Consider the following 11869-nt stretch of genomic DNA (forward strand, 5'->3'; position numbering starts at 1 on the left):
TCTTCGCAGACTAAGAAAATGTATAGAGAGAGAAGGTGGTCATATCGAGCAGTTTCTGTAGCGGATTTTTCATTTCTGTTTGCTTTTGTGGCTCTTGAGTTAAACGTGTTTGCATTATAAAAATTCGTTATGAACATTTTACCTATTATTTCCATTTTCCTTAAAAACTAATATTTTCGAATAATGGTAGACATCTCAGGATAAATGTTGTTGAATTAACGTTATCATTATTATTTCTGCTTTGATAATTATTCATTTCAAATAATGGTGGACGAGCGGGTTTGATGTCGTCGAGTGAAACTACATTTTTATCAAGACTCGTTGCTCCGATCGACTTTCCACACGAGTACTTTTATTCATAAAATTGTCCAAGTAACCTTAATTTGTTGAAAAATATTGAAATATATCTGTCATTTCAAAGTTTTGGGGTGTGGACCATCGGGGGTAGTCCGTTCCTGACTTTGTAGCAAAACAACTGACTCCTGCATGAAAGCTCATCGAAGGAATTCATTTGTTTAGTCAATTACCAAAATTTGGATGATTTTGAATATTCACTTGAAAAGTTATCAAAGAAAAACATTTTTCATTTTGTAACTTCGAGGGTCCGTTACTTGGTAACGAAGGATTTTAGGAAAAAAAGTTATATGAAGTACTGGTGATATTTTGACCCCATCTATACATTCCCGAGAGGAAAAGAGGAAGTCCAGGGACACCCTGTATAATGTATTCATTTGTTTTATTAATATTAAATCAAATAAAATCAATATGGGTACCAAGGACAACCTTATTTTTTCTTGTTTTTATATCACAACCAACTATGCAAGACCAAGTTTGCAATTCAACACAAAATTCCATATTTATACCAGGAGAGACACAAAATGAATCTCATTAGTTCGGACTTCCATTGTCTAATATTGTATGAAATGATTTGAAATCCCTGAAAGAACTAAAAATAACAATAAAAAATTAAAGAAGAATAAAAATGAATAGCTGAAAAAAAAAAACAATTATATTAACCTGAAATGAAATAATAGTGAAATAAATTACAAGAATGGAAAAAATTGAACAAAAAAGGTAAAGAGATTCCAAGCCAAGTTACTTCACGACGTTTCGATTGTTAGTATCCACAATTGTCTTCGGGTGATAACGTACAGCCGAAGCTATTGAACCTAGAATCTTGAAATATGCAGAAAGGTTTTTTGTATAACGTAATCAAGAAAGGAAATCAGGAATTTCCACCCCCAAAGGGGAAAAATAGGGGTTCAAAGATTGTATTGAATTTCGTCAGTTTTGAAGTTGGAAACCTGAAGTTTTGTGTTAATAAAAAATATTATAACTATTTGTTTAAAATGGTATGTCAAGAAACCAACAAACCAAATTCTACGCGGGCTAAGCCGCGGACAACAACTAGTCATAATGTAAAATAATTCAACTTACCAATCTCTTCGGCGCAGCTATCACCCCAATGTTCCGTGATTATCTCTTCTGTCATCTGGCACTCCATGAGCTGCTCCTGGTAAGTGGGTTGAGTCGCTTCATTCACCACCAAAACATTACCGTCGCTGAGGTAGACGACCCGTTCAACGGAACCGCCATCTTCAGCGTCGATCTCGCTCGTCTCGACGACCTCTTCGGATACCTGCTCGGCAGATCCCGTAAACTCTTCGGTTTCCGACGGAAGGATTTCATTTTCGATGCCGCATATAACTTCTTCAGACTGAACGACAGTCGTGGAATCCTCCCAGGTCAGACCAAACGATTCTTCCATTATTTCGGGAGAATCAAACAGGATCCCGCCTGATAACAAGTAATTCGTTTGAATGAACATCATTCACAAGAACGTGTAAATTCACAAACTTTATGTTTATAACATAATCAAGAGACTCCTTCTACCTGTGTTTCCCAACTTAATTAAATGATACTCTATCTATGAAATATTGAATATCTGTCAATGTAATGTCAGTATTACCAATTGTGTTTATCAATGCTGGCGGCATGACAAGCTAAAGGCAATAAGAATTATAATAGAAAGTTATATATAACAAATTTCGTTGAAACAAAATTGAATCAATTGTATCTAAAAATCTATGTATCAAATTCTACTTTCATATTAGGTTAATACGATAAAACAAATAGTAGAACTAGTAATAATAATGATACACTGTAACCGCCGCGTACGCCACTGGCAAAGATGTCAGACAACATATATTATATACAACATTGACAAATAGGTGAGTGTTTCCGAAACGCGAATGCGAAAATAATAGAATGCGAATGAAGTTCCTATACAGATTTCATATTCTCATCAATTCTCTCTCTTTCGTAAGTTGATTACATCAAAATTTGGTCAACTTGTGTTTTTTCTGAGTTGGCTACCATGTTTATTTGTCGTCGATAACTGACATTAATGATGAATACATAGCGAACAGCAAATAAAACTCAAAAGTAGACATTACAAACATATTCACAGATGTACAGGGTAGCCAAATAAAATCCTTATCTAATATGATCTATAAACTAAACTATGGGCCTCAAATTTCAAATATAATTGAAATAGGAGACACTGCCCGATACATTTAAATCTACAAAGCAGCAACTAACTACCTGTAACAAAATTGCAATCTAATATATAAAAATGGATGTTTGTTGGTTGGTTGGTAAGTGATAAACTTCTACATCGCTCGACCGATCGTGATGAAACTTGACATGTATAAGTAATTTTTCATAGAGAAGGTTTTTAAGCTATCAATTTTTCTGTAACTCGCCACTAGATGGCGCAACATAGTACTAATTAGTACTACAACTACCAAATTCTACTCGGGTGAAGCCGCTGGCAACAACTAGTTTCTTATAAAACCCAATGGTGCCAACATTGAAAAACTTCAAAAAACTTTTTTTTGATATAATCAACTTATGCAAGCGAAATCATGCAAACTAAGTCAAATGATAGAAATTTGAGAAGCAGTGATTTTTCATGTAATTTCGAAGTTGACAACGGGGAATGTTCCTCCTGACGAAAATCAAGTAGTTTTCATAAAAGAGCTCTGAAACAACGCATTTCAAACTTATCAATTCAACGTTTTTCTTAAAAAAATATTTAAATAGAGGAATTAAATAATGCATTCAACATTAAAGGGATTCGTTTTTAATTCACCATTTGGCAACATCGGTTATTGCTATTAAGGACAATGAATCTGTTACCTGTATGAGACAAAGATGACATATTTCAGAGGCGTGCTGTTCTGTTTACTTATGTTACGAGTTCCGAGACATTTTGTGACATATGACATTTTGTGCACCTAACCTATCTTCCTATATATAAATAAATAACAAAACAACTGTCGTTTATGTGGCTTGTGGAGGTAGTATTGAAGTATAATTTATATTTTGCCTTAATTGTTGATTTATAAAGAAAATTTTCCTTTTTTAAAGGAGAATATCTAGGTACGTATAATTTATTTCAACTTGATATATTATATGCAAGGTAAAATAATATTAGGAATGCAGGTAAAGTTCTAGGCGCTGTTGCCAATATGTGAATTAGAAACAAATCCCTTTAAAAATTAAAACCCAACATTTGAAACATCAATTTGAATACTTTTCGAAGTGAATTTGAAAAACTCATAAATTAAACTCTGTAATAACCCAAATTGAGGAACATTCCCCATTGGTGCAGCACTCTCCTATTCATAAGAATCGAACCTTCGAATAAGGTATACAGGATACCGCACGATGACCGTCGCACGTACAGGTATTTTCACGATCTACGCGGCCAAAATTATTTTAATGCTTAATTGGTATCTAAACACTGTAAATAAACAAAAACAATTTTTTAAAAAGTTTTTACTAGTATATTTTCAAAAAAAAAAAACAACAAAATTATAAACATAAAAAACATAATAGTTCTGAGTTTCTTGACTTTCGTCATTGTCTTTCGTCATCATTCTTCGCTATCTGATGAATTTTCAGTTTGGTTGGATTCCGCAGATACACGGCTGAGGTTTCGGGCAAAAAGGTTTCTGCTTTCCTTTTTTTTATAGTTTGCATGCTACTGAGCAGAGGATCTGAACTGAGAAGAAAGCGGTTAAAGATATCCTGATTACACATTTCCCTAGAAAATTTCCTCGCAAAATCTTGGCGGTGACATCTAAAATGTTTGTTGCGAGCCACAGCTTCTTCCTCCGAAAGCTGTCCAATGAGCCTTTTTCCTGAGAATAGTATAGCGAACGTGTCACGAGATGCAACACTATTAGTAGTAGGGACAAACATAAACTATTCACTTGTAATACAGTGTTATTTACGTAATATTAATTTATTATTTAAAAATATAAATCTGATATAAAAAATTATTTTGTGCTAGTTATAATGCCAACAAAGCATTGCTGTTTTGCGAATTGTACGTGGGATAATCGAAATCCGGAAGAAAACGTGTTTTTTATACCATTTATGAAACCTCATATTAATGAAGATAGATGTAAGAAAGAAATCGATACATGCTTCGAGGAGAGTGTATTTAACAGTTTAAAAAATAAATAAATATTCATATGTATGCTCTGAACATGAAATGAATAGTACATTTTTCATAGTTAATTACTATTGTAATTACATTAATTACCAATTACTAGAGTCTGTACAGGTACTAACCTGTCTAATAATTCACTTTTTTTCCCAGTTACTTTTAAATTACGGCATGCAAGCCAACGTTTTAATGTTACAACATTGTTATCCTTTACAGTTGACATTTTCTTATGTCAAAAACATTATTTTTTAATTGAACTTTACCATATGTTTGTTTATATGAGTATTAGGCAGCGTTTGTCCCTACCGAACTACTAGCGCTATTAGCGAATAATTACTAGAGCTTTCAGGAAATCCGAGAATATGCTGGAACGTGTGGAGAATTCGTTTTAAAAAAAAGACGTACATTATGTGTTGCAGAAAATGGTCGCCATTTTGAACATCTTTTGGACACCTCTATTCAATAAAATATTTAGGCGTTATTGTTCATATTGAAAAAATGTTGAGTAAGTGAACGTAAATAAATGAATTTTTTGTGGTTACAATTGATAAAACTGGGTATAATTTGTAAAATATCTGTTTTTCGTATAGAATACCACTGATAAAAAATGTAGTGAAATGTTGAAACATTTCATACAAATCAAATAATACAGGGTGTTCCATCTGAGAAAGTTGAATTATGTCTGTTTGAAAATGAATGAAACTTGACCGGTTTTACCGAGATTCCCGAAATTATCATATTATTCATAAAAAATATCCACTTAATTGCTGTAGACATGAGGGTGGTGAATTAAAAAAAAATATTGTCTGCAAAATAGGTTTTTTCTGGAATAACTTGGCAACGCCGCAATGAAAATTCGGAAACAAAAATTCTTTAGAGAGCTAAAAAAAATATGGAATAGAATGACGTATTCATATACCGGATGTTCTATTAAAAAAAACTTCAGTTAGCCACGCTCGGCTTAATTACCCAGAATGCGAGTCAATAATTTTAAAAGATAGTATTTATCGATATGACTACGAAAAAAAAAATTGAGCAGTCGATTCAAACAATATCTAGGAAGGTCATCTAGGCAAAATGTTCAAGAATTTTAGCAACTGCGATTTAGCCATTAAGGCACTCTGTTTGGAAGAGGAAGATGAAGAAAATCGGAGAGCTCTCAGAGAACAGCGGTACAGCTCTTCAGTCTGGTCATATAGAACTGGATATTTTCTCACTTGTTCAATAAGCTCCTCCGGTTTTAATGACATTTTTTAAATTTCATTTGAAGAAAACAAAAACTCAAATATACGAACTACAAGTGATACGCGTCCCGCAGCTTGTGAACAAATAGGCTGCACCATCGGATCATGATCCAATACAGGATCGGAGTCGGGTGGGAGCGGGGTTGGCAACGTATCGGAACGATGTGAACTACTCTATTCCGACTAAAGTACCATTTCTCTCTCAGGCACTCGTCCGACTGTATGATAGGGGTCGGATATGTAGGGTGTATGACAGGTGTGTCCCGACCTTCACCCTGTATTGCCGGCCGTTTCAGAGATCACCGATAAGAAGGTAGTAAAAGCACCAGAGGCTGACTTCCAATCATAAGATGTTGGATATCAATCTCGCTGAAGTGCCAAGCAGCAGGTTGAGAACCGCTTGGAAGTGAACAGAAGTGGTTGGATGAGATTCTGGCTTCTGTACACAGTTACCGTGCGAAGAAGATTCTATCTCAGGACACTCAACCCCTGGGGGGTAGACAGGGCCGTCGCCATGGAGGGAAGGGGGGAGCCCCCCGCCTCTGCTTTTTTGACTTGGGAAAAAGTTGGGAAATTTTGGGTCGTGAAGATAGAAAAGAATTAATAGTAAAAAAATTAAAAAAAATTTAAAAAATCAAAATGAGAGAAAAGAAAGGGAGAGGTAATAAGAAAAGGGAAAGAATCAGAAGAAGGTTGGGATTTCCCAACATGCATAACTTGGAGATCCCATACTTTGAAATTCTGAGTTGTTTGAAAACTTCAAAAGTTTAATTTCTCCCAAGTAAGAGAACAGCCCAAAAAATTTTGAAGTGACAACTTTACAAAATTTCCAATTTTTCGCTGTTTTTTTCGACTTGGAAAAGTTGGGAAATTTTGGGCCATGAAGATAGAAAAAATAATAGTAAACAACAATAAGTACAATATTATTTAAGTGTTGTTTCTATTCATTTGTTTCGAATATTCCTATACATGGTAGATATGGTGGAAGATCAAGGACCTTGGTCCAAAGTAGAATAATTCCATTTATTATTTTTATAATTACCAAAACTTATTTTTGTTTGTGCATACCCTAACAGGCATAAGCATTCAGCCAATCTTTGGATAGCTAAGTAAGAAAATTAATATATTATAGTAGTAACTAATCCATCGGCTTTCATTTTTTCGAAAGTTGGGAAATTTTGCTGGTGGGATTGGAAAAATTTGGATTTCCTCCCACACTGGTTTTTCTTTTCGCTAGGGCTTCTTACTTCTTCTGCAGTAAAACTTAAATGCTCACGACGAGATTTTGTTGCAAGTTGCTAATAAAAAGAGTAAAAAGCGATGAATTTCAACTTCCAAGCAGCAAAATGTAGCAGTTGTAATTTATTGTTATTAAAGAATGATTTACTAGGGAAGGGATTCTATTTTTTTAATATGTTAATAATTTTTAATAATCCTAGTTTTAATAGAATGAGTTTCAGTTAAATTAATGAAGGCATTATTTCAATATGGCCATTGCAGACCGCCTAATCAAAAAGAGTGAGATATACGGTTTATTTCGTTAAGCTCTTCCAATCTTTAAATTTAAATAAAACAAAGTTCATGTGAGATAACATCGGAATTTTTTATTCGTCAAATGTCGTTCAAATGTCCGGCATGGCTTCTCTGAGTGGAGCGCATCCAATTTCCAATAACTCTGGCGCATAAACCAGGATGAATTTGACCAATGGCATGGGTTTTGTTGGCTTCGAGGATCGCTGTGGTTTGTGGGTTATTCGCATACACCTGCGACTCAAAAAAACCCTACAAGAAAAAGTCTAACGGTGCATGGTGACCATGGCATAATAAAAATCAACCAGTAAGTCCATTCCCACTACTTTCATTCTTACATTCACGGAAATAGGAAATAAAGTCACCGGAATTAAACAGGGAATATCTTTCTGACACGCTTATATTTAGGTAAAGTTATTTTGGGGTCAACTTTGTGCGGAAAAATCTTCATATGAACATACAAAGCCTGTTCAAAAAATAAGGTAAATTTTCGAACGTTCGGTATTGTGGAGAAACATTTCATGGCTTATGCATTACGATAATGCCGCTGCTCACTCGTCATTTCTTGTTTGTAATTTTTTTACCAAAAACAACAACATAATAATGCCTCAGCCACCGTATTCACCAGATTTGGTCCCCGAAAACCTTTTCCTATTCCCAAGATTGAAGAGGCCCATGAAAGGCCGGCGTTTTGTGATGATTGAAGAGATAAAAACAGAATCGCTGAGAGAGCTCAAGGAAATGCCAAAAAGTGCATATCAGAACTGCTTTGAGGGGGAATACTTTGAAGGGAACAAAATGAAAATTGATGAATTAAAATTCACCTTATTTTTTCAACAGACCTTGTATATTTTTCTTGAAAAAATTACTTTTCTACGTCTTCATAGAGAAATAACAAAAACTGAAGATGGAACAAACAGTAAAACAAATATCTTTGATTTTTTTATTGAGCGGTTTTCATGAAATTTCAAGTACATAGGACCTTAATTCTGGTTATAATTCAAATATGCATCCAATTTCCCAAGAATTTATGTTTTATTCTCTAAAAAATGTTAACCTCCTTCAAACCAACATTATGGGGTTGGCAACCCTGTTCTTAAAGTCCATTCATTTAAGTTACTTGAAAATTATATGGAGTGAAATAGGAACAGCTTTAGTAACAATGTTATCATTTTTTAAGTTTACAGAAATCTATTAGTGATGATAAAATTTTAAGTAAGCTTTCAACAAACGAATTAAACAAAATTTAGTCATGATTACAGAAATTTGAAAATATGGCGACACGACTAATATACAGGCCTATTCAAATTCATTTTTGTACATGAGGATCTCGTAAACATTAAGAGATAGTGTCGGTTAAATTGTGGCAAAGTTGCGTATTTTAGAGACCCATTCAATGATGAAAAAAAATTGAAAATAGCTCTTTTGGTTGTGGAGATTACATGAAAAACAAAAAAATCCCAAATTATTTTTTTGCCTGTATTTTCTTTATTCGCAGACATATTGAAAATCTGTCCACATTTTGCTGTTGGCACTTGATGTGGGCTATCAGAATATGTCCATGAATCTTTTATACAGAGTGTCATCTGACTTGGGCCACCTCCTGCCTGTTAAAAAAAAATCTGTCTGTTTTTCCGTTAATCAGCTGTCGCCCCCATACGAACGACAACTCTCAGAAGTTGAGAAACTTGTGCGAGCTAAGGACCAACGAGGTCTTACCTTTTAACGTGTGATTCCTAACACGTTGTTATGTGCATTTAAAAATGCAAAGATGTTTGCATCTTTCTTGTAGTTTTTGGATCGTCGACGTTCACTTCATACTGAAACATTGAATTTTATTATAATTTGGTGAATTATTCCCTTTTAAATTACGGCCCTGGAAATTTGTTGACTGAGTTAAATAAAAACACAATAGCAACTTTCACGTCTCCCTATGTACCGTAGAGTTTTTTTTTCATTTTTAGGTACCTACCTATTCATATTTTTTCACATTTTCATTACTCTGACCATTTTCAACAATTAACTTCGAATAAGAAAACCTTTTATGATTATCTGAAACATATCTACAACAAAAATATATTATATGTGTTTTGATAAGCAGAAAAGGAAAAGGTAGCAATAATAAAATCCGAAACGAACACTATAATTGTAATGAAAATTGAAATGAAGTCATTTATATAGACACACAAAAAAAAAATTAATGACGCCATAAATGTTCGAAATGGAGTCTTTCCATTTCGAGAAATTTTTGAACTCATTTTTTCATATAATTTATTGCCTTATTACACTTTTTTGCTGCATTGTTGCGAAAGCATTCATAACCCTCAATCTCAGGTCTTCCACATTTTCTATCTCTCTGCCAGCGTAAATTCTATTTTTCAATGTCCCCCATAGCAAATAATGGACCAATAAGATGGTTTGCAAGATCACCAGAGCTTAATATTTTCAATTATTTCTTATGGGTGACATTGAAAAATAGGATTTACGCTGGCAGAGAGATATGAAATATAGAAGACTTGAGAAACAGGATTTAGAAAGGCTTTCGCAACAATGCAGGGTAATAAATAATATGAAAAGACGTGTTCAAAAATGTCTCGAAATGGAAGGACTCCAATTCGAATATTAATTGCACCATTAATTTCTTTGTGTATATAAATTACTTCATTTCAATTTTCATTACAATTATAAAAACTATTTATTTTAGATATGTTTTAGATAATAATGTTTTCTTATTCGAAGTTCAGTGTAGAAAACGTTCAGAGCAATGAAAATTTTAAAGAATATGAATAAGTATCTGAAAATGAAAAAAAAACTCTATGGTACATAAGGGAGACATGAAAGTTGCTGTTGTGTTTTCATTTAACTCGGTCAACAAATATCCAGGGAAGTAATTTAAAAGGGAATAATTCACCCAATTATAATAAAATATTACCAAAACATCTCGAAATATAAAATAAAATTCAATTTCTCAGTATGAAGTGAACGTCGACGATACAAAAATTACAATAAAAAATACAGGTCCGTATTTGAAAATTCAAAGATGGGGGTGGCCCAAGTCAGACGACACCCTATATAAAAGATTCATGGACATATTTTGACAGCCCACATCAAGTGCCAACAGCAAAATGTGGACAAATTTTCAATATGTCTGTGAATAAAGAAGATACAGGCAAAAAAATAATTTGGGATTTTTTGGTTTTTTTTGTATATCTATAGAAACCAAAAGAGCTATATTTGATTTTTTTACATCATTAAATAGGCCTTTAAAATACTTAATTTTGCCACAATTTAACCGACACTCTATCTCTTATTGTTTACGAGATCCCCATGTACAGAAACGAATTTGAATAGCCCTGTATAAAAATTGATTAAGTAAAACCATATCAAGGCAATATTAATTAATTGATGTAATTGTTAATTTTCAAGTAACATTTTATTCATCTCATTTTCAACATTTAATGTTAGAATGTATAACAATCCTCTCTTTTAGAAGCATGAAGCATTTTTTCAATATATTTTGATTTCCAATAATAAACAGAATTAGGTATATATAATAAAAAACAACAAAAAAGGAAAAAATTGATAAACATCGATAAAATCCCTTCAGGCAAGTGTTTGGAAACATTTGATGTCAATTTATTTTTCTATTTCTTTATATTTTCCTGGTGGTAGATTTTTTACTAACAAATCTGCATCAGTTAAAATCTCACTCAGTTCAGTTTTCTGTTTAATAGGTTCATATGTTAGACTTGCGATAAATGAAGGGTAATTGATTTCATGTCCTTAAATTTGAATTAAAAAAAAATAGACACAACTCCCATAATTATAAGTGCATTGACTTAGGCAAGACGCCTCAAATAATTATGCCATCACTCCAAAAATAGAATGATTTTCCAGCTTTTTTTATCGATAGTATCCAAGGAGACCAAGACATTCCCTTTTCCAAACAGTATTGATACATACCCAATACCACATTTCAAAAAAGTATTGAATAAAATTATTTACCTAAAACCGAGACAAATGGACTTTACCAAAATTAAATCTTAGGTTATCGATATTTTTGACAAGTGAGGTTATGCTCAAATTGAGGTTATCCTAGTTTACATTTTCAAGATTGTAAACAAAAAAATATGAAAAATTTTACATCAACAAACAAAAATTGCTGATTCATTACTCAACAAACTTGACAGAAATTAAAAAATTAGTTAGTAGGCGACAAACTGAACCTCCATTACGAACTAAACAGAAAGAAAGGAAATGTAAAATTACATCACACGCAAATATGTCATAAAACAAATATCAAACAAGATTTATGTACTAAAATTGATGAATGAGTCTTTATCCTGGAGCATTTCAACACAAATTTGGGTACTTACCTGTTCATTTCAACACAAAATTGAGAACCTAACCAAGCTTTACAAGATAACGTCGACCTTCACTCGATGATAGCAAATGGCCGCTCGTTTCGGGAGTGCATATACATATTTCACTGATTTTCACAATTTGCCCGAGACATTTACACTCACTTTGTAGGTTCGTATATTTACATTTTCTATCTTAACAGACTTGAAAAACT

At 33.1% G+C, this 11869-nt stretch overlaps 1 protein-coding gene across 4 annotated transcripts in view; it reads right to left on the bottom strand.

Moving 5' to 3' along the window:
• The window catches only part of LOC111508335 (uncharacterized), a 42428-nt gene extending 30617 nt beyond the window's left edge, over nucleotides 1–11811 (bottom strand). For all 4 annotated transcript variants that reach the window (XM_074175675.1, XM_074175672.1, XM_074175673.1 and 1 more), the window contains exons 1-2: nucleotides 11670–11811; nucleotides 1438–1797 (exon numbers count right to left, since the gene is read on the bottom strand). In XM_074175675.1, coding sequence (XP_074031776.1) covers nucleotides 1438–1768 — 331 coding nt within the window. In that variant the 5' untranslated portion in view covers nucleotides 1769–1797; nucleotides 11670–11811. The remainder of the gene's footprint in view (nucleotides 1–1437; nucleotides 1798–11669) is intronic.
• Nucleotides 11812–11869: the final 58 nt, after the last annotated feature.

This window comes from Leptinotarsa decemlineata, unplaced genomic scaffold (assembly GCF_025532065.1).
Source record: "Leptinotarsa decemlineata unplaced genomic scaffold, Ldec_3_MD MMD2_tig00001064_RagTag_RagTag, whole genome shotgun sequence".
In the NCBI taxonomy this organism is placed as follows: Eukaryota; Metazoa; Arthropoda; class Insecta; order Coleoptera; family Chrysomelidae; genus Leptinotarsa; species Leptinotarsa decemlineata.